We start from the raw sequence: 27,313 nt of genomic DNA on the forward strand, positions 1-27,313 counted from the left end.
AGGCCGCAAGCCTAGGACTCTGGGGAGGACGAGGAGCAGGTGGGGCGGCCTCGAGGCGGGTGGGTGCAGGCTGGCACCGGCGCCTCCTGCATTAATGAGCAGGCCGGCAGCTCCACAGAGCACCTGAGCGTGTTTGTGTGGCATCACCCATCACAGCCTGTACGTCCCAGCGTAGCGAGGACCAGCCACCCTGCTCCACCCACCCTGTGGCTGCCCCATGGCTGAGCCGCTCTCGCCGTGGATGCGGTCGCTGGAGTGGACCGGAAGGGGCTCCCGGGGTGCGTGGCCACACGCGTGCGTACACACGCCTTTGGGAAGAAGGAAAAGGGGAGGCGGCACAGGTGGTGGTCAGAGTGCGGCTGGAGGACTGGAGGGCGCGGCAGGGAGGAGCCTCCACCCCACTACTTCGACCCTGAGCTCCGAGCAGGGGCTCTGGAAGAGGCCGCCCACGGCCACACGTGTGTGCCTGGCGCTCACTGGCAGCATGCCGCCGTGTGCCGGCGACTCAGGAGACCCCACTCGGATGGCCCTGCCACCCTTGCCTCCCCGAGCAGAGCAGGGCGACCACCTGCGTGCCGGAGCGGGACTCTGGGATGTGGGCACAAGCGGGCCAGAGCCGCAGGGGCTGCTCCCGGGACCCCGGCCCCACTGGCAGTGCGGCCGCAGACTGGGGGGCGGGGGGGGGGGCCTGGGGTGAGCAGAAACGAGCAAAGGTCCTGGACCGGGGGTGGCCCGGGGTGAGCAGACAGGAGTGAGGGTACCGGGGTGCACAGCGGCTTCCACCTCACACAGACGTAAGAAATAGAAAACCCTTTTATTAACATGTTTTACATTTACAGTTTATTAGCTAATCAACATCAACATGCAAAAATAAGCGCTAAGTACAAACCTCTACGGTATGGTTTCGTGTAAACTACAATGGTTCATTGGATTTGGAAAGTCACCGGCGGTTACTTCAACTGAACTACTAGCTTCTGTAACGAACAGCGTTACGTCTACAGTTACGGAGCCATCGGCAAGGCCTCTGCAGAACTCGGTCCAGTGGATCTCCACGTGAATACATTCTCAAGCAGGAAATAAGGCGGCACGAATGACGTGACATTGAACCTAGCACACCCTAACCCCGCCCCGGCGCGCGGTCCTGGGGCCGCAGTGCGGTCCTGGCGCCTCCGGGCACCTCTCCCGGCCCAGGCTCAGGCCCCGGGGCTCGGCGGGCGGAGACAGGGTCCGGGGCGCGGAAAAACAACCGACTCCTGTTTCCGAAGCGGCCGAGAAGGTCTCTCTCTTTGTAAGGGGAAGGCGGCCAGGAGCTCGCGCGCGCTCCGGAGTCCTACCAGCGGAGAGGCTGTCCCCAAGCACACGCGTGCTGATCCGACTCCTCTCCTCTTAGGGGGCCCATCGTCGCTCACTGATCTTTGGTCGCAAGAAACAGAAACGCAGGCGGGCAGGGGCGCAGGGGCGCGGGGGCCCGGGGGCCCGGGGCGCGGGGCGGCCCGGCCTACATGATGTACACTTTCTCGGCTTGTGAGAAGTGGAACACTTCTTTGGTCCTCGGACACACGACTTTGTCATCTTGACGGATAGACAGCAGAGACTGAAAGACAACGGGCCGCACGCGAGCATGTAGACGGGCGCGCCCACCACCGCCAACGGCTGCGGGAGAGCTCCGCTCCCCTTGAGCCCTGCCCGCGAACCCCTGACCCTGCAGCTTTCTCCGGGGGCAGCGCGGGGCCGAGACGTCCGCACCTGGCGCAGAGCACCTGGCGCAGAGCACCTGGCGCAGAGCACCTGGCGCAGAGCACCTGGCGCAGAGCACCTGGCGCAGAGCACCTGGCGCAGAGCAGGCGGAAGGCCAGGCGCGCCACCGCCCCTAGCCCCTTCCAGGCCCCATGCCTCCCACTTCCGGCGCCACCTCGACCCTCCCGCGGCCCCTCCAGGCCCCGCTCCTCCACTTCCCGAGCCCCCTTCCAGGGCCCTCCCCCCTTCCCGCCCCCCCACCCCCCTCCCTGCCCCTTACCCACTCCCCTTCCCAGGCTCCCCCTCCTCCGGGGCCCTTCCCCCTCCAGGGCCCTTCCCCTTCCCACCCCCTCCCAGGCCCTCCCCTGGACCTCTTGCCTCCCCAGCTTCCAGGGCCCTCCCCCCCCCTCCGGCCCTCCCCTCCACGCCCCACCCCAGCCCCGCCCCTCACGTTGTAGCCGTAGACGTAGCCGTTGGGCAGCATCATGGGCGGGTTGTTCTCGTTCATCACGTCGCCCGAGATCTTGCAGACCAGGCGGGAGTTGGCGCAGTGCGCCATGGGCAGCGGCTGCGCCAGCTTGTTCAGGGAGCGGCTGCACACGGGGCAGTCGGGGCTCTTGGAGCTGCCGTCCTCCTTGTAGCACTGTCTGTGCTCGGGTTAAGGAAGGGGCGCGGGGCAGGAAACAAGCCCAGAGCTCTCTCTCACGGCAGAGGAAACACGGCATGTGGCGGGGAAGTGGCCCCACGGAGGCGGCCGGAGCACGTCCCGGCCACCCCAGCACGTTCCCACTCACGGCCCTCAGGGCAGGTCCCCTCACACGCTAAAGCAAACAGCCCGGGGTCCCAGGAGGCCCACGTGCTGCACTCGAGAGGGGCCCTCCGGCCTTGGGGTGGGAACCGCGTGAAGAAAGACGAAGCGCTCGGCCGCAGCCTGGGCCCAGACCCGCAGAAGTTGGGAGGGGATGCTCAGGAATCACACGGGGCAACGACGGTTCCGCATGGCGAGGGTCCCAGCCGCCAGAAGGCTGCGCACACTGGCGGCCGTCCGGTCGGCAGTGCGGCGTGCCAGGCAGCGTTTGGGGGCGAGAGAACACGAAGTGTGGCTCCGTGACCGGGTCCCCACAGACCAAGCGGGGCCCCGGGCACGCCCGCACCACCACCCGACTACCTAAGCGGGGGCCCCCACAACACAAGCCAAGAGCACGGGGCTTGGGTTGGGAGGGCCACAGCCCCCCGGCTTTTCCCGGGGGGAGGCAAGGGCACGGGAACCCCAGGCTCGGAAGGGCGGAGCTGGCGCGGGGCCCCCTGCCTGCCAGAAGGATACGGTGTCTTTATCGCCGAGAGGCCAGCCTGCAGCGTCAGGGTGAACACAGAGTTGTTCCCCAGCTGGTGCAGCCGGTAGTTGTCGTACCGGAACTGCTGGATCAGCATTCGCCACCGGGCAGGGTCCAGCAGGTCCTGGAAGAGACAGGGCAGAGCGGTGCTGGGGGCACCCCGGGGCCCACTGCAGTCCCTGGCAACAAACAGAAGGCGGGCCCCCACGAGCCCACGGCCGCCAGCCGGAGAGCGGCACAGCGCGCCCGAAGCCCGGACCCCACGTCTGCCCACGGGACCGCCAGTGTGTTCTGTGCGGACGGATGGTAGAGGGTGCGGGTCCCGTGGCCTCGCGGCAAGAAGGGGACTCAGTGGGTCTAAAGACAGCTGGGCACGGATAAAGGCACTGAGGTTCCAGAGGAAAAGTCTCGTTCCAGAAAGGGACTTGCTGGCATGGGACCCAGCAGCCCAGCTCAGGGTGGAGAACCGCAGAACAGAACACCGGGCCCGATGAGCCCGTCTCCAGAGCTTTCCAAGTTCAGAGCCTACAAGAGCAGGGAGAGGAGGGCACACACCAACAGGAGGGAAACCCTGGACGTCAAGCACAAGGGTCAGGGGCCCCGCGTCAAGGCAGAGGCACAGGCAACCGCTGGGTGGGAGCCCCACGGGGAGCCCAAGTCCGGGGCAAATAGCACACTTCACTCCAATGTTAAAAACACGTGTCTTTAATGTTATTTTTACCACAGCAAAGCCCACAGGGGACCAAGCCCACAGTCCAGAGGCTCTGCAAACCCCTCTCTCAACAGACCCTTGGCCTCGGGCCACTGGTGTGGCCACCTCTCCGAGACCAGAGCACTTCATCCTGCCTCTCATGTGACCCACTTAGACCTGTGACTTCCTGCCACAAGGGGTCAGGGCTGTGCCCTCTCGACACGGACCCCAGGGCACGCCACCGCCTCGGCACTTCCCTTGACGGCCCGCGCCCCTCCGCCGAGACTGTGCAGGTCCCGGCCTTCCTCTCTTGTGCCGCCCAGCCTCCCTGACCCCCAGCCGGCCTTGGCTGTGCACTGGCTGCCGTGGTTTCTCTTCCACGCCGCCAGGATGCCTCCCAGACGGTCAGCCCTCCGGTCCTCCGGCTGCGATGGCAGCACTGGCCCTGCTCCTTCCTGCCGCCGTGAGGCCTCTCCAGGGAGGAGAGTGGGCATGGGCCCCACGGATGCCATCCCGAGCAGGCCTTCTCACGCACTAAGGGCAGGCCCCTTCTGCACTTCTCGCAAACCTTCTCCAGAGCAGGGAAGAGACACGCGATCACGCCCAAGATCTCTGTGAACAGAGGCTGTATCACAGGACATGCCTGACACCTCGGGACTGTGTGCACCCAGTCGGGACAAAGAAGCAGCTTCCAGCAGCCCGGAGAAGGCCTGCGGCCAAGCACTTCAGTAAGTGGGGGCGAGGTCTGCTCTGCTGTGCCCGGGACAGGCGCTGGCGGCCCACAAAACCACATGGGGCACGTGGGACCTCAGAGCCCAACGTCCAGGCTCAGAGAACAAGGCGGGTTCAGCCCACGGGGAAGGCAGTTCACTTCCCTCCCTCCTGGGGACAGGCTGACAACAGCGAGAGGAACACAGGGTGGAGTGCCGTGTCCCTCGCCGTGACAGTGTCGGCAGGTGGACCTCCAGGAGCCATAGGCTCAGGAAGGGGGTGGAGGCAGGGAGCCTCACCGGACCCTGCTGGTGCCACGATCCAGGGCTCCCAGGCTCGAGACTGTGAGGGCTAAGCCGCCAAGCCTGTGGGATTGTCACAGAGCCCAGACAGACGACGACGGAAAACCGAGGGAGGAGCCGTGCAACGAACACCCAGAACTGGGGCCACGGCTGGGACAGTGTGGACGCGTGACCACACAGAGTCCATGCTGCGGCGATGGGACTGGTCCCACACGGAGAGCCCCAGTCTTCATGGAGGGCGAGCGGCTAGGGGGTCAGGAGCGGGACGGCGGCAGGGAGGCCGAGGAAAGGCCAGCCCTGTCAGAGGCGGCAGAGAGTGCTGCTGTCCCGGAGACCCCGGAGGACGGAGATGTGCGAGGACACTGAGAGTCCGACCGAGGTGGTCTCTAAGCAAAGTCCCGTTTACAGTAACACACGTGAAGACAAAAATGACTTAAGGGCGGAACTGCCCACCAAAAGAAAGCAGAACTTTATGATCTGGAAACTTCTGTCCGTGTTGCAAAACACGAGAAGTCTGCTCAGAAAGAGCACTAAGGGTCCAGCCAAGCGGCCTTTATAAGGACACTCGTGTGGGCGTGACCGGACTGATGGCCAAGGGACCCCGACGGGGAGCAGCCACAGGAACGGGGGAAAGTTGCTGGAATCCCCAGATCTTCCAAGACGGGACCGTGAGCGACTCAGCTGTGAACACGTTGATGTTTTTCGAGACAAGAGAAGGAGGAACCCAAAGGTGGATCAAAGATCGCCAGGGCTGCTCCTAGGCTTTGGGGGGTGGGGGTGGGGGGGCACTGCCTGATTTCAAGAGGCCAGACACCCTGCCCCAGCACCCAGCAAAGCCAAGGGGACTGGTTAGCGATGCCGCATGACCACGCCCCGCCCGGACCCCACGTGGACCCACAGAGACCCCGAAGAGAGGACGGAGGTCAGGAAGGACACTGGCAGTGAGGGAGAAAGGTGAGGGCCGCAGGTGACGCACTCAGAGCCGAAGGGCTTTCTAGGCTGAGACCCCCGTGAGTCGTTCCGATCCAAACTTCTCCCCGGCCAAACAGGAACAAGATGGGAAGGGGCCTGTCTGGGGTGCTGGCCACACTCCGAACGTGGAAGTGACCACAGACGAAGTCCTCCCAAGCCCTGAGGGCCCACGGGCACGTGTTACCTTGTAGGGCGAGATGTGCGTGTCTGGTGGGAAGGCCAGCATGCCCATGACCTGGCGGACCTCGTCCAGCTGGCTCCCCTCGGCCTGACTGAAATGCTTTCTCGCGTGTCTAGAAAACAACATTTGGGGCCGTCTAAGTTTGCAGCTTTACCTTTAAGAGTCTGCGCTCACAGCGTATGCCAGAGCCTCAGTGCCGAAGAAGCCCCCTCCTCGTGTGCCCTGGGCCAGGGTCTGCTGGGAGCGCGGCTCAGCAGGGCCCCCTCCTCACGGACACAGGGTCGGAGGTGAGGTTCGAGGCACCGAGCGTAGAATCCCACTCAGGGAACACCCAGAGGCAGCGACCCAGCTGAGAAGGGCACCTGCCCAAGCTCTTGCAAGTGACCCTGGCATACACGGACCCAAAGCCCAGCAACACTAACTGCGCCAGAACGCCCACCGGTCCCCCCCGCCCCCGGCACGGCCCCGGGAGGCCCCGGAGACAGTCCGTCCCCCCCAGGTCCTGACTCTCGGGAGACACAGAGCCCACGGGTCGGGCCCCAGGGCAGTGCCTTCCCGCACAGGCCGCACCTGGGGACCCCACGTCCCCGTGCCCGCGTGCCAGCCTCCTTCCCAGAGGCCCCCCCTCTGCCCTCACGCATGCCCTCAGTCCACCCCCTAAACGGCACATCGCTGTGCCTGGAGTGTCCTCCAGCCCAGGGCCGGCAGCGTCCCAGGACAGGTGGACACAGCAGAACCCGCGGCCCTGCGCCCACGCGGCAAGTCGGCCTCATGGTGTCAGAACGGTCGTGTGCACCAGACAGAAGGAGCCTGGGTGCCCGGCCCCAGCGTCCTGCTTGGGGACGGGGAGGGAGGCCTCTAGTCACAGGCAGGGTCCAGCCAGTCAGGGCAGGAGTCCGCCCTCTGCGGAGAACCGGGAGACCACCGCCACGTACCTCACGGCGTCCAGTCTCTTGTTCTGCCGGATGAGTTCAATGAACTCCTGAATCCTGAGGCTGAATTCCAGGCAGCTCTGGGGGCAAAGACGAGACAAGGCCTGGGTAGCGTCCCCACACAGCCACGCCCACGGGCCGGCCCCGCCACACGGGCCCACACCGCACGCCCTGCCGAGGGAGCTTCGAGCCAGCAGGGAGGTGGGACGGATGCCAAAGCTGTAGTTTCAGCTGCAGCCCATGCCTCCCCAGCACGGCGGGAGCAGCCCTGCACCCAGGGGGCCGGGGCCTTGCGTGTGCACCCGTGGGCCAGGCTCGGGGATGGCGGGACAGGCACCCCCTGAGGGCGAGGATGCCAGAGGCTGAGGGTTCGGAGGGCCCGTGGCACGACTTCCCGTGTGTGTGAAGCGACCCCACGAAGACAAGTTTCCAGCCCCTTCACGATCCCGGCTGCTTCATCCGCACAAAGGCGTCAGCGTGTGGGCACGCTGTCACAGCCTTCTCCTAGCCCAGCTGCACTTCCCGGCCTCGGCCCCGGGGACCTGGCCTCAGGATCCCATGTGGCACTGTCCACCTCAACCTGCTCCCCACGTGAGGCCCCAACACCCGGTTGGGAGAGGCTGGGAGGTGGTGTCTCACAGGGGAGCAGAAGCAGGAGCGCCAAGCGGGGAACAGGGGAGAGAACGCAGGTCCCCGAGCAGGGACACGGGTGAGGACCCTTGGGGTGGGGTGGGGGTGGGGACAGTGCACAGGGACGCCGGGGACACGTGTTCCAGGCAGAGAAAGAGCCAGTTCAAAGGCCCTGGGGAGGGCGGGGGTGCCAGGATTTGCAGAGGGCACAGGGGGCGCGAGGTCTGGGGCAGCAGTGGCCGGTGGGCCTCGTGGGGCAGTGAGGGGCAGCCGACAGGGTGCGGCACCAGCACGGTCATTTGTGTGGAAGCCCAAACGCTAACTGAAATCTCAACAATGCCGGTCCAATTTGGGTTCAAACTCTATGACTGGGGATGGGCGAAGGCAGGCAAAATTAACTTCTGTGACCTAAGATGAAAAGCTGGATTATTCTACAAAAGTAGTAATTTAGACTATAGTATCTTTGTGGTTTCAGAAAACACTCAGTATTTCCAACCAGAAACAGAGTAAGTGGAGTTAACGGAATAGGAAAATCTCTGGGTTTTCCACGATTTGTCACTCCGTCTTCTGTAGCACCTGGATCGCAGGGTGGTGTGGACAGAGTTCTACGTGGTGAGTCAGTCAGCCAGCCCCAAGTGGCTCAACTGTAACTCGAGTCTACCAATCACGTGGACTTCTCCCACCCGGGCCTCCGAACGTGCACACGGACATTCTGACGAAGGGTCTCAGCCGGACCCCTGCGAGGGCGCCTCCAGGGACACGAGGGCAGAGCACCGGCTGACGGGACCTACCTTGGGGCCCGCCAGGCCGTCGGAGGCAAAGGTGCCGAGAACCACCTACCTGGTGCCCGACACGTCCACAACACAGGTGCTCAGGGCAAGCGGTTTCCCCGCCCTCACCCCACCTCCCCTGCCCTCTGCACCAAGGCAGCGGTCTGTCCTGGCCCCCAAATGGATGGAGCAGATGCCACGTGCTGAGTGGCGGGCCCGGCACCAACTGTAAACGGAAAGGAGGTCCCACCCGCAATGACGCGCTCCCTTCCAAGGTCAGACCAGCAGAAGCCAAGGGGGGGAAGCCCGGGGGGTGGGGAGATGCCCTGCCTGCCTCCCCAGGGCGGCCGACGATCGCCGCTCTGGGCTCAGGGGACGCCAGGAGCTCTAACAACAGGGGGGAGCCACCAGGCGGATGTCCCAGGTGAGAGTGCCACGGCGCGTTCCACGACAGCTCCTATGACTGCACTGCGGACGCGTTCGAGGATTTTTAACGGCTCTGCTCTCGCAGCTCACCTTCCAGTCTCATCGGCAAATACAAACGAACTGGAAGTCGGGTGCCCAGAGTCCAGCACAATTCTAGGCGATCGTGCCAAGCACCCACGGCTGAATAACGTCCCTCGTGTGCTACCTGGGGGGGGGGGGGGGGGGGGCCTGGCGCCTTCACGGTTGTGACTCCACTGGCTTTCCGGACACGCAGCCCGTGCGCGGCCGCTCCGATCGCCCTGAAGCGTCTGGACACCAGAGTCAACAGACGCCCACTCAGCACACCCATCGGGAAACTCGGGTCTCAGATCTGTTTTCTCGCCTAGGGTCTCTGACTGCTCCGAGGGCTTTGCTGTGGTCCAGCACGGCCCCTCCCCGGCCTGTGCGTGCGCGTACGCGCGTACCCACACATACGGGCGCTGCGGGTACTTCGCCGTTCTACCCTGTTCGGCCGGCACTTCGTAACAAGCCTATCTGCACGCCCCACGCACTTCGGGGTGGCTGTCCGCGTGCTTTCCAGCGCACGGGCCGGTGACAAGAAGCTGCCAGCCGCGGACTCGGCCGCCTGCCCCCCCGCCCTCCCCCACAGTGGCCGTGAGGCCCCGCCTGAGACCCGGCCCAGGGGGACGTGCCCTGGCCAAGCAGCAGTGTTGTCTGGAGGCATCGGGGCTTGCAGAAACTGGCTGTCGGGACGGGAAGCCTACGTTCCTTCTGGCCTGGTTCCCACCGCGTGGCACAGCTGTGGGGGCTGGAGCAGGAGCGCAGGGTAAGTGTTACATACCAATTCTGGCTTTCCTTTTATGGTTTCCATACCAAGATCCTCACTCTCTTTAGGGGAGCCACTGGCCACTCTACTTTTCCGTCCCGTCTTCGCGTCGTGCTCGCTTTGGCGGCCCTGAGTGGCAGAGAGCGTCACCCTTGGCTGGTGACTATGTGCACACGACAAGCTCAACCGGGGAGAGGTTAAAGGCGCTCGGTTTAGAAAACAGAAAACAAACAGTTTTTCTAACGGAGGCAGGGGAAGGTTAATAGAAGTTAAACATTTCTGCAAGCCCCATGGTGACAACACCTTTCAGTAAGCACGTTTAAATTCTGCAATTTAAGTGTCCCTTTTTTAAGCTGCTTGCATTGTAGCTCTCAAGAAAACCTAGCACTTAGCACCTTGGCAGGTGGACAACGCTTCCCGGCGGGGCTCTCCTGTACCGGTGACTGAGGGGCTGGGCGAGCCGGAGGGACCCGGCACACGCAGGCAGTCGGCACCTCGCCCCTTCAGAACCTCATGCTCAGGCCATTTGTCAAACCGTAATGCAGAGGGGGCGCACTTTTCAGGGATTTTACCCAAAACCCAAACACCGTGACCAAAACCCAAACCCCACACCCCCACCCTACCAACCGGAAGCACAGAACTCTGAACCAACAGGTGAAGAAGCGCTGGTTCCCGCCGGTGCTCGCCCGCAAGCCCCGCCCCGTGCCCGCAAGCCCCGCCCCGCGCCCGCACACCTTCATCTTGCGCAGCCGGGACTTGTTGTCGTGGCACCAGGCCAGGCAGGTGGCGGTCTCGCGCCTCTCCAGGGACTCCTCCACTTCTTTGGCAGTCAGGAACATCTCGATGTTCACTAAGTCCTTAGGGGAGGGTAGCGGCGTGAGCTCAGTGCGCTGGGCTCTGGGACCCCCGCACCCAGGCCCATGTGCTCTGTGCTCCCTCCGGTTCGGCGGGGCCCAGCCTGGCAGAAGGGCTCGGGCCGAGCACACCAGCCCCAGCCTCGGCTGAGCACAGCGGCCAGAGCACAGCGGCCCCAGCACGCCAACCCCAGGACTGGGCCGAGCACAGCGGCCCGAACACACCGCCCAAGGCCTGTTCTGCGCCCACATACGGTCTCCCAAGAGCAGCTGTGGGCCCCAAACCAAAGCCCCAGTTTAGAACCTTCCCCCTCCCGGCGGGAACATAGGCCTGACCCCATTTCACCCCTTCACAATTAGATCCGGGAATCCATACCCTCATTTTCTGGGCTTTTTTTTTTCCCTCTGAAGATTTATTTGAATGAGATTTTAGAGAAGGGGCAGGGAGGGTGGATGAGTAGGGCGGTCTGTGTGTCACGTTTGCTCTTTCCCCTTCTCTGGTGCCTGTGCAATTGGGGAAGCAGCCTACACAGCCGCATCTGCTGCGCTCTGGCGGATCTAGGCAGGCCTAGGGACTCGGGGTAAGGACAGCCACTAGCCCCGTCACATGTCTGCCAGAGTGAAGGAGCCCACGGGGTGCCTGGGGCCTGCACGTCCCCAGCAAGGGGCTGGAGCACCGCCAACAACAAGGATGTGGCCATGCAGGCTGGGAAGGGACAGTGGATGCTTGCACATCACCAAAGGGACAAGCGTGAGGAAAACGAATGTCAAGTGGGAAGTTTCTCCCCCTTCTGGAACGACCGGAGCAAACGCCGTTACTGAAGATCAGTGTCTCGCTAAGCGGAGGGGAAGCGTCCAGCACGAACCCCCTTGAGCTCTCGGGGGAACCGTGCTGCTCTGCATGCCAGTGTCCTGTGGCCAGCAGGCGAGCGTTGGCTGCACACACATCCCGGTGTCCTCAGGCAGGCCTCACACGGAGCCACTTGGCACGGCAAAGTGTGGGACAAGTCCGCTTTCTTGCCATGCTGTCTCCACGTAAGGTCTGCCCTGGGGCCAACCAAGTCAGGAGCTCACCACCGAGCTTCCCAGCCTCGGCAGCCAGGGCCGCGGCCTGCTTCTCGCACAAGCGGTGTCTGGAGAAGGGAGGACTGTGGCAGAAGACAGGAACTTTCAAGTAAACGTGACCAAAGCGAAAGCCAGAAACTTTCCTTTCTTTCTGCACGTTAAGAAGTACATCCTGGACAGGGGCCCGGGTGGCTCAGTCGGTGGTTAAGCGTCCGACTCGGTTTTGGCTCAGGTCATGATCTCACAGTGTGTGAATTTGAGCCCCGCCTCGGGATTCTTTCTGACAGTGCAGAGCCTGCTTGGGATTCTCCTGTTCCTCCTCTCTGCTCCTCCCCTGCTCATGCGTGGGCACTCTCTCTCAAAAACAGATAAACTTAAAAAAAAAAAAAACAGTACGTTACAGCTAACGATGCTGCAGTATCGTTAACACCGGATGTTTATCGCAAAAGTAACCAGAAAACATACTAATCAGAGTGCCACCACACAGCGACCCTTGGGCTCAGCCACACCAGGGCCGAGGCCAGCACAGGGACTGCTGGGGCGTGTCGCCGTGGAAGGCAATATCTAGACTCGGGCAGAAGAGTAGCTGACCTAAGGGCAGGGGTTGTGCCACTGCCGGGGTCGGCGCCCTGGACACGGCCCGTGAGCTCTGCGGGTTTCCGAACGGCAGCTTAACGGAGGGCAGTCTGGGGTGGGTCACCCCAGGGCCGCTTCACCCAAGTCGTCAGGAGCCACCGGACGGATCCCCAAGCTCACACGGCCGGAGACCCAACCGTGGCTCCCCTGCCCCACGTCCTGACTGCCAAGTTTGGGGTGAGGGCAGGAGCAAGCAGCAGGACAGCAAGCTCGGAGGGGGGGCCGGCCCAGTGAGAGAGGGCTCCGTCCTCACGCAGGGGCGGTGGGGGGCAGCTAAGACTCCCTCAGTGCTCCCGGGTTCCCGCCCCGCCCACACCTCGCCCTCCCGACGCGAGCTGACGGGTAAGCGCCGCGCACACACACGCCTCGCACGCCGGTGTTCCTACTTATTAAGCGGGGCGAGGGCCAGCACAGCGTCTCAGAGGTTGGCTGTCTTCTTGAGCCACTCCTTCCGCCGTTTCTCTGGCATTTTCTTCTCTCTTTTCTAGGACCTCCCTAACGGGCAAACGCTGGGTCTCCTACACGAGGATCGTCTTTGTCTACTTCCGTCTCTGGTTGCGAGCTTCGCTCTGAATTCAGAGGCGGCCTCCCTGCTCGCGTGTCAGGGTCCACCTGTGTGTTTGACCGGTGCAGCCTCTGAGTCTGGATCCTTCGCATCTTTCTCCTTCCTGCCCACGGGGTCTCCGAGGTCCACGCGTGGCCCCTGGGTTGGGGGAGTCACGCCAGAGGCGCCACGCCAGACGGTGGAGGTGGGCCAGCACGCGCAACACGCGTGGAAGCTGGAAACCGTCCCAGACGATCAGGTGCTGGCCCCGCGTGAGAAGCCAGACGGCGCACAAAGACAGCCCTGGGGCTGTGCCTCTCCTCCAACACCGAGGCTCCGCGTGGGGCCCCGGAGCTCTCTCTCCACGGCGTCTTGGGATGGACGGAAGTTAAACGTTAAGGAACCTTGATACACCAGCGTCTTCGCCGGTGACGGCACCCCACTCTGCTGGGAGCCCTCCCCCCACCCAAGGGCATGAGGGTCCTCCTACACTTCCCGCTGCAAACAGCTGCGAGCCTGGGTTCCACCTGGAAATGCTGCAGGGCCCCCTTCATAGGATGTCCACGGTCTGACCACCGCCATCACCGTGAATCACAGTACGGTCCCCCTCTGCCGCCCACAGTCTGTTCTCACAGAGCAACCAGGGTGAGCCTATTAAAGCAATGCCTCCAGGGGCGCCTGGGTGGCTCAGTCGGTTGAGCGTCCGGCTTCGGCTCAGGTCATGATCTCACGGTCTGTGAGTTCAAGCCCTGCATTGGGCTCTGTGCTGATGGCTCGGAGCTTGGAGCCCGCTTCGCATTCTGTGTCTCCCTCTCTCTCTGCCCCTCCCCCACTCACGCTCTGTCTCTGTCTCAAAAATAAGCAAACATTAAAAAAAAAGCAATGCCTCCAACTCAACCCCCACCCCCCCACCACGCACACATTTCAGTTGAGGGGAAACCCCAATCGATGAGTTCCGCATACGCTCAGACACCCGCCCCAAATATATGGCAGCTCCCGGGCCTGGGACCCTCCCCTCATCTCTGCAAGCCCACCCCAACCAACTTTTTTTTTTTTTTTTTTACTTAATGTTTACTTATTTTGAGGGGGAGCAGGGGAGGAGCAGAGAGAATACCAAGCAGGCTCCACCCTGTCAGCACAGAGCCGCACACAAGGCTCAAACCCACCACCGTGAGAGCCTGACCCGGGCAGAAATCAGGAGCTGGACTGAGCCACTCAGGTGCCCCCCGAAACCAACCTTCTGAAAATCACCAGTCCTCCTGCCCCTGTGCCCTGTGCGCCCCGTACACATCCTGTTTGACTCATGCCTCTCTCCCCGTCAAAGCACACGTTCGGGGCCAGGAGCGTTCGGCCACTCCCTCGCGGGGCAGGAAGACGGAGGGCGGGGTGTCTGTGAGAAGCCCAACGACCACCGCGGGTGCACAGGCTGTGCCAGGCAAACAGGAGGACAGGACGCCCCGACAGTCAGGCACGAGCCGGCTGTACCGGGCAGGGAAGGTCAGGGAAAGAAAAGCGTGGGAGGAACAGGCTTGAGGCACCACTGGGTGCCGCGCAGAGACTGGTGGGTGGGGAGGCGGGTGTGCTATGGACCCCCCGCCACGGTAGACGCTGCCCTCAGGAGACCAGAGGGACCGCCGCCCAACGGCAGAGGGGCAGCCCCCAGCTGAACCGGCCCGGAGGCCAGAGAAACGTGCACACGGCTCCGTGAGGCCCCGGAAAGGGAGCGAGGGCCCTGCGTGCCAACCTAGATGGCTGCACGCACGTCCCGGGGTCCTCGGCAGGCCTCCCCCGGAGCCGCCTGTCACTTCAGGAGCCACCGGAGGGGGAGCGCGTGTGCGTGCGGGTGGCGGCCTCTCTACCCGGAGGACCTGCCCCAGGGAGCTGGCCCCGCGGCCCCGCCCCGCGCCCAGGCCCACCTCGATGCCGCTCTGGCGGGCCAGCTTCACGGCCGTGTTGTAGTAGCCGCAGCGCAGCAGGTGCTCCACCATCATGCGGTCCATGCGCTTCCTCTTCCACATGCTGGCCGCCGCGGGCTGGTCGCTGCTGTGCTCCTTGAGGTGCTCGATCCTGCGCTTGCACAGCTTGGCGCTCTCGTCCTCCCGCCTGGATGGACTCCACCGCCTGCGACACGACACGCAACGCAGAGGCGCTCGGGACGGGGCGGCGGCCAGCCTGCCCCGCCCCCAACACCCGCAGACGGGAGGCAAGAGCAAGAACAAATCCGAGGACGGCAGGGGACGGCCCCGGGCCCGGTGACGGGGCCAAAGGGAGGGTCCCACACACGCCCCGGAGGCAGGTGCGGCTGCATCCGTCATCCCTAGGAGGCAAGTCAACACCCACGGCTCTGCGGCCCCCACCTGCTCTTCCGCGACGCGACTTTCTGCTCAACGTGCTCTGCTGCTGTGCTGCCAGACGCGTAGTTTTGAACTCGCTTCCCGGTTAAGTAAACCACCTGTTATGTCACGACTACCTCTCGTGACACTTTGTGCGGCTCCCCGGAAGTGTTACGTGCCGGCGCCGTCCGCGACGGCAGCCGGCTCTCGAGCACCTGACGTGCGGGGCGCCGGTGTCACAGCCGGCTGGCGCTCGTCGGGCCCGCGTTCTCCTCGGGCACGGTCCGCTCCTCTGCGGCTTCCGCCTGCTGCCAGGGTAGCTGCTAACCCTTTGGAAGTGGTTTTCTTCCTCCTGCTGCTTTTCAGATTTTTCTGTCTCTCTTTTCACTTTCACAATGTGAAATCCTAGGTAGGTCTATTTTTATTTGTCCCATTTAGGACTCTGACCTGGCGACTCCCGCAGTTCTGAAAATCTCAGCCATTCCCCCTGCACCGTCCCTTGGCTCTGGTCAAAGTCTTTGCTCTATTCTCCCAGGCCTCCTACCCTCTTATGCATTTTCGCGTTCTCCTGCTCTCTGTGCTACATTCTAGATAATTTCTCCACACCTACCTTCCAGTTCACAAATTCTCTCTTTAGCTTGGTCTGACTGTTAAATGTTGAAAAGTCTGTTACAAGCAAACACTTGCGTCTTTCGTCTCAGTTATTATACTTTTAATCTCTCGAAGTTCTGTTTGGTTCGCTTTAAACCCACTCACACTGTACATTTCCCGTCCCCTGTGTCCCCCGCGGATGGTCTCAGCTGTCTGTTCTTCAGACGCGGCAGAGTCGGGCGGGGCCTGACAGCCTCCACACCGTACCCCCGAAGACCGCGCAGCGTCCACCGTTTCTGCCGTGCCTCGGCCACACGTCTCGTGTGCCCGGTCATCTTACTCGACAGATGTGACGCCCTGACAGAAGCTGTCCCCCGCCCGAGAAGCGCTGCGGTCCGCCTGGCGCCTGGAAGGTACCACCGGCGGGGCCCGCTGGCACCAAGTTGAAGAGGAGGGGTCGTGGCTCACCTGGCTGTCCCGAAACCGGCCGCGATGTCTGCCCCTGGGGCACCCTCACCTGACAAGCAGTGCTAGCGGGCCCCGGCCCCGGGAAGCAAGGCCCTCAGAGGGCTCACCTGTGTGATGCAGTCCCCAGGGCGGCAGGGGGTCCCGCCCTTCTCTCCTCTTGTCCCCTGCCCTCCGATTCTGGCGATAAACTTTGTCTCGTGAGCCCTTTGACACGTTCAGCGAGATGTTTTACAATAGCTTCTGGTATTTTCCAGGTTGCTCTCGCTGGGCGTAGCGTACACCCTTCCTAGCTCTCCCAGCTTCGTGAGAAACCCGACACAAAGTTCTGAGGTGAGACTCTGGAAGTAAGAAGTCATCTGTCTCCCCATCTGCACCTGGGACACTCTGGTGCCAGGACGACCCGGCCTCACAGGAAGGGGAGCGTGGAACTGGAAGCCGGCCTGCCACTCCCACAGAGGGCGTGGGGCACGCATGGCGTGGAGTGGCTCGCCCCTCCCGCACCCTGGCCCTGAGAGCCCACCTCCCCACCTCAGGGCTGCCTGGCCTCTGCCGTGGCCCCGATCCCACAGAAGACGGCCCCTTTTTGGGACAGCCCGGGCACACGGTGAGGCCGGGGCCACGGACCCACGCCGCAGCCCGAGCACCGGGGGGGCAGACGGGACGGTCCGGAAGCAACACTCACCTTCCTCTTGAGGACGCTGAGCTTCTCCACCACGCCATCCAGAAGGCTGACCACAGAGTCCACGGCGGGGCAGCCGCTCAACGTCTTCTCCAGCTCGGCCACCACCATGGTGACGTGGCTCGTCTCTCGGTCAATGTTTTTCTGAGCAGCCCGGAAGCGTTTATTCAGTGTTTCATAGGGCACCTAGGGAAGAGAGGCAGCTGGCGTGTGAGCACCCGCCGTCCTACGTGCGGGACCCCAGACCTCCTTCCTGGTACTTCGTCAGGCAGAAGTCCTGGGCTTCCAGGGGTCTAAACACACGTCTACTACCCACAAAGGGCCTGTGCGAACCGAGGACCATTCGTGTTCCTGGACGAGGACACCAATGTGAGGATGTGTCCTGTCCCCAAATCCACAGAGGTAGTGCAGCTGCACTCTTTCTGGAGAACGTTTACGGGTGCATTGTGACAAAGTAATCCCCAAGTTCATCCAGAATGACAAACAGTTAAGGAAACGACCGCAAACGCGTAGTGCTGGGGGCTGCAGAGGGCCCACGATGGGCCCGGTGGGGGCAGCGGGGACGTAACAGCGGGGGGTCACGCGGGACGAGGGGGAGGGCGCGCCAGCGCCTACGGGAAATCGCGAGCGCGCGTTTAACTACTACGTGAACCGCCTTCCCCTAATACCCACCAAGGATGGCGTGTCCTTCCAGAGAGAACACCCCTCCCAGCCCTCCTCCCGGCTGCGGGCCCAGCACTTCCCACCCACCAAGGGCCAGCAGTCACTGCAGAAGTCTGTGACAAGCCGCGCCAAGTGCACACCTTCCCTACGGTGGTGCCCGACCACGGGGAAGGATCCGCTCCCAAGGGGCACCGCGCTCGGTGGGGAGGAGCCGGGATTCCCAGGGGCGAAGACACCAAGGTGACAGCATAAACCAGAAGGGCCCGGACCCGGCCAAGGAGGGCCACGGCAACAGGACTCTTGCCCGGGACCCGGCGAGGCCACCGCCATCCTGTCCCAGCTGCCACTCCCACCTCGCCTCCCTTGGGCACACAGTGGCAGTGGGCAAACACTCCTGTCCACACCTTGGGTCTTATCTGCCCAAGAGGCGGAACACCACTAGACAAGCCACGGGCGCCACACGGGGAGGGCTCGTCCCCTGCAGCCTCCACGCTGGGTCCGGCACGAGCAAGACGCGAGAGTCTCTGAGAGGAAACAGAGCAGGGCCGTCCCCAACGTGGGGTGACACACGACCGCCCACGGCACCTGCGCCTCTTCGGCTGCGTGAGGTCGACGCCAACCAGGTCTGTCCTGATCTCACGGTCCCTGACGGGCGTGGACGAGGGGGAAGCTGCAGGCGGCCGGCCGGCCGCAGACACGCACCCGTCCCCGCACCCAGGGGAAGAGACACCCCGCGCCGAGCCTCAGTTCTGCCACGCGTACCTCGCAAGAGAGTAACAAGCACAGCACAGAGACCTGGGTGCTCGCGCTCGCTCGACTCCGGTCAACCTCAGAGGAGGCGCCGAAGCCGGGTGCTGCTGGGATGCTGCCGCGAGCAGACTCCCTTTCAGATTCCCGGGCTGTTCTTAGAGCCTCCACCCACCCCAGCGGCCCCGCAGACCGACCGTGTGAGGACAGGTGTGTGTCTAACCTGACCCGGCCGGCACTCTCGTGAGACACAGTAAACACGATTACTGCAAAACGTACTGAGACAAGTCCCGTGACGCACAGTAACAAACGCTTCGAGGTTTTACTCTCAGATTCAGACGTTAAAACTACACTTCAATGAACGCGGTCAAAAGGAAAAGAGAAAAAGTCACACATCCGCACACACGGTCAGTCCGAGCACGCGCCAGGTGACGGTAGCGTCCCCGCTCCACGCGGCTGTAAGGCAGGTGAGCACCACCGTGCTCTGTCACCCACGCCGGACACGGTCGTGCTCCTAAGTGCCAGCAAGACTCTGCGTGGTCGACATACCCGCGCTCGGCGGGTGACAGCACGGGACTCACAGGAGTGACGTGTCTCAGCATCCCGCCTTCCGCTCGGGACACCCGGCCCGAGGCTCGTCCCACGGGGCCAAAGGGGACACAAGAGGAGGGTCCCAAGCAGGTGCCACAGGCTCGAGCCCTCCACTTGTAACTTGTATCCAAAAAGGAAGCCGGCAACGCCCTGACATTCACCTTCAGTGCGTCATCAACATCCAGACCCGACAACGCGTGTTGTGAGGTGACGAAGCGAATTACTCTCTCGACGTCCTGATGCGCTTCCGGGTGCCGCTAACAAAACCACGTGACAGCACTGCTGGTGGCGCCGAGCCCGGCCGTGCTCCTCTCCTGCCCGCCGTGTGACCCGACCTGAGCCAGCCCCTCAGCCGCCGCTCCCGGCTCCGACCTCCGGATGGCCCTGCCGCGTGCCTCCTGCGCCACTCCTCCCACCCGAGGACGGGCCTCCCGCCCTCCGTGCTCCGGCCCCTGTGAGGGCCTCCCCTTCTGCTGCCCACGCCCCCATCTGCCCAACCCCCCACCAGCCCGGGCCGCACCCGGAGGTCGGCGTGGGACCAAGGCCAGGGACGTGAGCGCCCGCCACCGCCCCTCCGCAAACACGCAGCAGGAGCTCCCGGAGCACGGAGCCGCCTCCTGGGCCAACTTCCGGCCCGAGGACACAGGGCAGCTGACCCCGGAAAGCTCCTCAGCCTCTGCCCGCAGGGCCCGCAGCCTGGGCTCCCTGCCTTTCCCCAGCTGCCCCCTGCCGCTCCGTCACCAACGGCTCCTTCACAGGCTCCTTCCAAAAGGCCTTTGGCCAAACGAAGGAATGGAATTTCAGAAATGCTGAAGATTCTGAACCAAGCAACCATCATTCAAGAAGGAGGGCAAAATTAAGACACTTTCAAACACGGAGACACTGCCAAGTTGAGCACCCACAGCCTTTTCTCGGAGGGAAACGACTCTGAGAGTCCTCCACGAAGCAAGAATAACCACATGAATGCGAAGAAATAACAAGATACAAGAAAGAGCTGAGAGGAAAGAAATGAGTAAAAAATACAATCAAACCAAGAGGGGAAAAAAACAGGTAGTTAGTTTAAAAGGAAAAAGAAAATCCATGGCCTAAGTAACGTGGATATGGGGACGATAAGTTTCAGAGATTTTGAAAGAATCCCAAAATAAGAGGCAAATACTAAAAACGTACTCTTAAATGTATAGGCAACAAAACAAAAGTAGACAAATGGGGACCACACCAGGCTGACAGCACCCAAGGAAAAGGGCTGGAGCAGACATTTCTCCAAAGAAGACGCCGTGGCCGACCCATGAACGGAAAGGTGCTCGGCGTCACCGAGCCTCAGGGAAAGGCAGAGCGGAACCAGGAGACCCCACGCCACACCCCGGGGGAAGACGGCCCTCAGAAACGCGGGTCCACGGGCCTTGGCGAGGGTGTGGGGAAACTGGGAGCCCGCGCTCTGTCGGTGGGACGTAAACTGGTGCCGCCGCTGCAGAAACAATGTGGCGGGTCCCCCAAAAATCAAACAGGGAGCCCCTGTGATCCGGTAAGCCCACGCCCGCCTCTCCCTGCCATCCAGTAAGCCCACGCCCGCCTCCCCCTGCCATCCAGTAAGCCCACGCCCCGCCTCCCCCCTGCCATCCAGTAAGCCCACGCCCGCCTCCCCCTGCCATCCAGTAAGCCCACGCCCACCTCCCCCTGCGACCCAGTAAGCCCACGCCCGCCTCCCCCCGCCATCCAGTAAGCCCACGCCCGCCTCCCCCGGCAATCCAGCAAGCCCACGCCCGCCTCCCCCGGCAATCCAGCAAGCCCACGCCCTCCTCCCCCTGCGACCCAGTAAGCCCATGCCCGCCTCCCCCTGCGACCCAGTAAGCCCACGCCCGCCTCCCCCTGCCATCCAGTAAGCCCACGCCCGCCTCCCCCCTGCGACCCAGTAAGCCCACGCCTGCCTCCCCCGCCATCCAGTAAGCCCACGCCTGCCTCCCCCCGGCAATCCAGCAAGCCCACGCCTGCCTCCCCCGGCAATCCAGCAAGCCCACGCCCGCCTCCCCCCTGCGACCCAGTAAGCCCACGCCCGCCTCCCCCTGCGACCCAGTAAGCCCACGCCCGCCTCCCCCTGCCATCCAGTAAGCCCATGCCCGCCTCCCCCTGCGACCCAGTAAGCCCACGCCCGTCTCCCCCTGCCATCCAGTAAGCCCACGCCCGTCTCCCCCTGCCATCCAGTAAGCCCACGCCCGTCTCCCCCTGCCATCCAGTAAGCCCACGCCCGCCTCCCCCGCCATCCAGCAAGCCCACGTCTGGCCCGGGTGTGCACCCAGAAGAACTGAGAGCAGGGTCTCCAAGAGGTGCGTGCACCCCACGTTCACAGCAGCACTGTTCACATCAGCTAAGACGAGCAAGAACCCGGAGTCCGCCGACAGACGCGCGGGTGAGAAAACGTGGTCCGCCCGACGAGAGGAAGTCCTGACAAGTGGTGTGACACGGGTGACCCTGCAGGACACTGTGCCAAGTGGCATAGCCAGGCACAGAAAGACTAAGCTGTGTGATTCTTCCTACATGAGACAGAGGAGCCATGTGATCAGAAGCACAACACAGAAGAGCGGCTGCCAGGGGCTGGGGGGCAGGGGGAGCTGTTTAATGTGCAACCGGGACTGAATGTGTCCCCCATAGTTTGTGCATTGAAATACCACCCCCACTGGGATGGCGTATGGAGACGGGAGCTCTGGGAGGTGACTGGGTTACCCGGGTGGGGTCCTCAAGACTGGAATCAGCGTCCTTACAACAGGGACCATTCACTCTTCACCACACGCAATGCAGACAGACGGTGGCCATCGGCAACCCGGAGGAGGCTCTCACCAGAACCACACCGGCCCAATGCCCTAGCCTCCAGAGTTTGGAGAATACCTTCCTGTGGCTTACAAGCACGCGGTCCACAGCACTTTGGATTGACTGAGACAAACGGGTACATAGTTCCAGTTGTGCAAGGCAAAAAGGTCTGGACGCCTGCCGCACACTTAAAAAGGCCTGAGATGGCTAGTTCGCGTCACGTTTCACCACAATGAAAACGATATTCCTGATACTGATGCTACATGACAATGCTATCTGATTTCAAGACTTAACCGTGAAGCTATAGCGATCAAGACAGTGTGGCCTTCGTGCAGCAACACAGGGACCGGCGGAGTGTGGAGAACCCCGAAATGGACCCTCATCGTGTTCTGTCCAAGGAGACAAGCAATCCAGGGCGGAGAGGACCATCTAGACAGTGACATGGGAGGGGGAGGGCTTCAGTCTATACCTCAGGTGGTCCATAAACCCCCCCTTAGAAGATCATGGACTCAGGGACCGAAAGAAAAGCTACAACTACAGAACTTCTAGATGGGCACATAGAAGAAAATCTTCATAACCCTAAGACAAGCAAAGTTTCCTAAAGGGATATAGAATGAAAGAAAAATTGATCAATTACACCTTATCAGAACAAAATTCTGCTCTTTGAAAGACAATTTAAGAATAAAGACAACTATGGCAAGACTAGGAGAGAACATTTCCCATATGGAAATCTGACAAAGGACCTGTACCTAGAACATACTTAGAACTCTTACGACTCAAGACCAAGACAATCCCATTTTTAAAAATATTTATTTTGAGACAGAGAGAGAGAGAGAGAGAGAGAGAGCGCGCACGCGCACACATGCAGGGGAGGAGCAGAGAGAGTGAACCCCAAGCAGGCTCTGTGCCACCAGGGCAGAGCTCCACGCGGAGCTTGAACTCACAACCGTGAGATCATGATGTGAGCTGAAGTCAAGAACCAGACACTCAACCGGATGCACAACTGACTGAGTCACCCAGGCGCCCCTGGGAGGGTTAATTTTATGTGTTGCCAACCTGACTGGGCTACGAGGTGCGCAGACACTGGGGGAGACACGGCTCTCGGTACGAATGGACATCGGCATTTGGGTGATGGGCTGAGTGGAGCAGGCGGATTCCCCAGCAGGGTGGGCCTCCTCCAATCCACCCAGACCTGGAGGGAGCAAGAGGCTGGGAGGAGGGACTCTCCCCGCTCAACGGCAGAGCTAGGACGTCAGCTCTTCCGGGGCCCCAGGCGCTTTCGACTTTTTGACCCCGGCTGCTCCATCGGCTCTCCAGGGGCTCCAGCTTGCGCACTGCAGACCTCCGCCTCCGTAATCCCACGAGCCAATTCCTTCCGGTCGGTCTCAATCTCTCTTCACCTCCCCTGTCCGTTTCTCCCTCCCTTACTGGCTCTGTCTCTCTGGAGAGCCCTAAGACTTCACACCACCTGCTGGCCAGGCCGAGGACACCTGGATGCCATCGCTGGCACCTGGGAAGACAGTCTGGCTGTTTAGTACGACTAAACACACGCGTGTCACTCAGCAACCGCAATCCCAAGAGAGATGAACACACAGTATTCACAAAGACAGTTGTGCACAAATGCTCATAGTTTTATTCTTAAGCCCGAGACCGGAACCAACTTGAACGCCCACCCACGGGGATGGTAACCTGGTGCCCGCTGATGTGGGGTGCAGCACGCTGAAGCTCCGACACACGTGAGGGACAAGCGAGACCCAGAAGGTGATGTTCTAACACCGGGACCAGTGGGAGGGGGGCTTCTCCACCAGGTCGACTACCCCCTCCCCCCCCCTACTCGGCAACAGTGTCTGGAGACTTTTTTTGATCTGTCACGACTGGGGTGTGGTTGTGAGCCTGCCAAACCACAAGAGGAAATTAAATGGAACAAAGAAAACCTTATCGATTTACAAAAAGGAAACAGAAGACACACAAAAGCACAGGAGACAGAAAACAGAGTAAGGGGTGAGGATACGCCCACAGTATCAGTAATCACTGTGAATTGGAAGGCCGTGGGAAGAAACACCGGAGCAAGGCTTTTTTTCTTTTTAAAACACCTCTCAGAAACAGAGTAAGTAGACAGACAAAAGACAAATGGAAAGGAGAAAGCCACAGAGCGGGGCCGCCCAACGCAACTCTGAGTCGCACATGCGTGCAATTTTAAGTTTTCTAGTAGTTCACCCAGACTGCTAGACAGAGCCCACCCAGTCACCTGCTGAAAAGAGCGGGATGAAACGGATTTTTAGTGGATCTTATTTAATCCAACACCCCCCAAATATTTACAGACATTTTGCATTACTTTTTTTCTTTGTGCTAAATCTTTACGAGTGAGTGTACGTTCTATTTCACACTTACAGCACGTATTTGGACCAGCAGCCCTGCGAGCACTCACTGCCACGCGGGGCTCAGGGCGGCTGCGCTGGACTGTGCCGCCACGGAAAACCCGGGGTGAGGTCTGGGGAAACTCGGACCCCATTCGCGGCTGGCGGGGAGTGCAGATGGACGGCGCGGGGGGACTTGACAGTCGCCACCCAAACCGTGCCGAACCTTTGACCCGGCCGTTCTAATTCTGTGGGTCCATCCGAAAGGCCGACCAGCACACGTATGTGGACCCACGGGCCACCGGCACCAGCCCGAGCCTGGTGGTGCCGTGCAGGAGGGCTCCCTGATCGTCTGTTGAGATGGGCTGTACAAAATGCTGACAGGCTGCCATTAACTTCCCAATTCTTAGTTGAAATACAACTCAGATATCATAAAACTCACCCTCTGACAGTGTACAACTTAGCTTTTAATGTTATCTCAAGGTTGTACAACTATCACCACAAACACTTCCAGAACATCTCAAGCCAGAGAGAAATCCCTTACCTACTGAAGTCCTCCCCTTAGCGAGGCGACCAAGCACCAGTAGCCAGCTTCCTACCTACACGGATCTGCCCGCCCTAGATACGTCACATAAATGGAATCATACATTCTACGGCCTTTTGTCTGGCTTTTTCTTTTTTTTAATGTTTTTATTTATTTTTGAGACAGAGAGACAGAGCATGAGGAGGGTAGGGGCAGAGAGAGGGAGAGACACAGAATCCGATGCAGACTCCAGGCTCTGAGCTGTCAGCAGAGCCCGACACGGGGCTCGAACTCACGGACCGTGAGGTTATGACCTGAGCTGAAGTCGGACGCTTAACCGACTGTGCCACCCAGGCACCCCTGGCTTTTTTTCCTTTATTTAGCAAGTTCCCAAGGCTCCACACCATGATGTAAGTACTTCAATCCTTTTTATGGCTGAATAGTATTCCACCACACGAATTCACCATTTATTTACACACTCATAAGTTGATGGACATCTCGATGGCTTCCACATTTTGGCTATTATGGATAATATGGCTACAAAGATTCCCATACAGGTTTTTGTGTGGACATCTCTTCATTTCTTCGGGGGCAATATCTAGAAGTGGAATTGCTGGTAACTCTATGTTTAACTTTTTTTTTTTTAATTTTTTTTTTAACGTTTATTTATTTTTGAGACAGAGAGAGACAGAGCATGAATGGGGGAGGGTCAGAGAGAGGGAGACACAGAATCGGAAACAGGCTCCAGGCTCCGAGCTGTCAGCACAGAACCCGACGCGGGGCTCGAACTCGCGGACCGCGAGATCGTGACCTGAGCCGAAGTCGGCCGCTTAACCGACTGAGCCACCCAGGCGCCCCTCTATGTTTAACTTTTTAAAGAACTGCCAGATTGCTTTCCAAAGTGTCTTTTATGCTCCCCAGAAGTCCGTGAAGAGTTCCGGTTCGTTCACATCATCATCCAACACTTGGTACCGTCCATCTTGCCGATTACAGTCGTTTCAGTGTACATAAAGTGGCATCTCACTGTGGTTTTCAACTTGCATTTCATTAATGACTAATAATATAGAGCATTTTCTCACGTACTTATTAGCCATTTGTATATCTTCTCTGGAGAAGTCTATTCAAATCATTTGTTCATTTTAAACCTGGCTTGTCTTTATGTTATTGAACTATAAGAGTTCTTTGTAGATTCTGGATACTACTAGATTCTTATCAGATGTGATATGAAAACATTTCTCACCATTCTGTCCTTGGAGGCACAAGCTTGTCACTTAAAAACATCTTTTTAATGTTTATTTTTGAGAGAAAGAGAGAGAGACAGATAGAGCACAAGTAGGGCAGGGGCAGAGATAGAGGGAGACACAGAATCGGAAGCAGGCTCCGGGCTCTGAGCTGTCAGCACAGAGCCCAACATGGGGCTCAAACTTCTGGACTGTGAGATTATGACCTGAGCCGAAGTTGGATTCTAAACCGACTGAGTCACCCAGACGCCCCAAGCTTTTCACTTTTGAAGTCCAACCTTCAACAACCAAGAATTCTGTTTTGGTTTCTTGTGCTTTAGATGTTCTTACTCTCACATTTAGCTTTCTGATCCATTTGGAGTTAGTGCTTGCATATGGTGTGAAGGAAGAATTCAACTTCATTCTTTTGCAAGTGGATCTCCAGTTGTCTTAGAACCATTTGTTGAAAACCCTCTCCCTTCCCTACGGAACCCTCTTGGCACCCTTATTGAGAATTACGTACGGACTTATGTCTGGACTTTCAGTTGTAGCCCACTAATCTATTTTTAGCCATTTAGCCAATAAGCAAGAAGTGTAATCTGGGGGCACCTGGGTGGTTCAGTCAGTCAAGCGTCCAACTTCAGCTCAGGTCACGGTCTCATGGTTTGTGAGTTCAGCTTAGAGCCTGCAGCCTGCTTTGGATCCTGTGTCTCCCGCTCTCTCTGTCCCTCCCCCACTCACACTTGCTCCCTCTCTCTCAGAAATAAACATAAAAAAAATTTTTTTTCAAAAGTGTAATTTGTACTAAGTTTCAAAACCCGGAAATGTGAGTCCTACAACTTTGTTCTTTTTCAAGATCATTATTGGCTGAATGTTTGGGTCTCCACCCATTTCCTATGTTGAAGCCCTAATCCCCAATGTGATGGTATTTGGCGTTGGGGCCTTTAGACATAATTAGCTTTAGACGAGGTCACAAGTGTGAGGCCTCTATAATGGGATCAATGTCCTCGTGAAAGGAAAAGACCAGCATGCATCTTCTCTCATGTGAGCACACAGTGACAAGACAACCATCTGCAAACCAAAGAGGGTCACCGGGAACGTGAATGTACTGGCACCTTGATCTGAGACCTCCCAGCCTCCAGAACTGTAAGAAATAAATGTCTGTTGTTTAAGCCACTCCAGTCTATGATCTCTTGTTATAGCAGCTTGACTGGACTCAGATAATTAACTGTCCTGGCTATTCTGGATTCCTTGCATTTCCATATGAATTTTTGGATTGGCTTCTCAATTTCTGCAAAAGAGCCAGCTAGTATTTTGATATTTGATACGGACTGGGTCGAATCTGTAGATGAATCTACTGCTGTCTTAACGGTGAAGTCTTATTCCTAAGTACTTTATTGTCTTTCATGCTCTTATAAAAATTTTTTCCATCCCTTTTTGATTGCTCGTTTCCAGGGTGTAGAAGTATAACTTGTCTTTGTATACTTATCTTGTGTCCTGCAACCCGGCTCTAGCTCTAGTTTATCAGTTCTAATGAGTTGTGTGGGTATGTATGTGTATTCCTCATGACTTTTCATATACGAGATCATTTCGTCTGCAAATAAAGTTTTGTTTCTTCCTTTCCAATGTGAGTGCCTGATATTTCTTTTTCTTGCCCAACTGCTCTGCTTACAACCTCCAGGACAAATTTGAATGGGAAGTGGCCAGAATGGACATCCTTACCTCTGT

At 59.8% G+C, this 27,313-nt stretch overlaps 1 protein-coding gene across 1 annotated transcript in view; it reads right to left on the bottom strand.

The window, feature by feature from the left end:
* Positions 1-795: 795 nt before the first annotated feature.
* MAEA (macrophage erythroblast attacher, E3 ubiquitin ligase) overlaps positions 796-27,313 on the bottom strand; it is a 37,412-nt gene continuing 10,894 nt past the window's right edge. The window contains 10 exon segments of the mRNA XM_019436838.2: positions 796-1,594; positions 2,189-2,384; positions 3,062-3,195; positions 5,932-6,040; positions 6,864-6,940; positions 9,528-9,641; positions 10,247-10,369; positions 14,528-14,710; positions 14,712-14,732; positions 16,686-16,868. Coding sequence (XP_019292383.1) covers positions 1,499-1,594; positions 2,189-2,384; positions 3,062-3,195; positions 5,932-6,040; positions 6,864-6,940; positions 9,528-9,641; positions 10,247-10,369; positions 14,528-14,710; positions 14,712-14,732; positions 16,686-16,868 — 1,236 coding nt within the window. The 3' untranslated portion in view covers positions 796-1,498.

This window comes from Panthera pardus, unplaced genomic scaffold (genome assembly GCF_024362965.1).
Source record: "Panthera pardus isolate Hobbes unplaced genomic scaffold, ASM2436296v1 HiC_scaffold_13, whole genome shotgun sequence".
Lineage (NCBI taxonomy): Eukaryota > Metazoa > Chordata > Mammalia > Carnivora > Felidae > Panthera > Panthera pardus.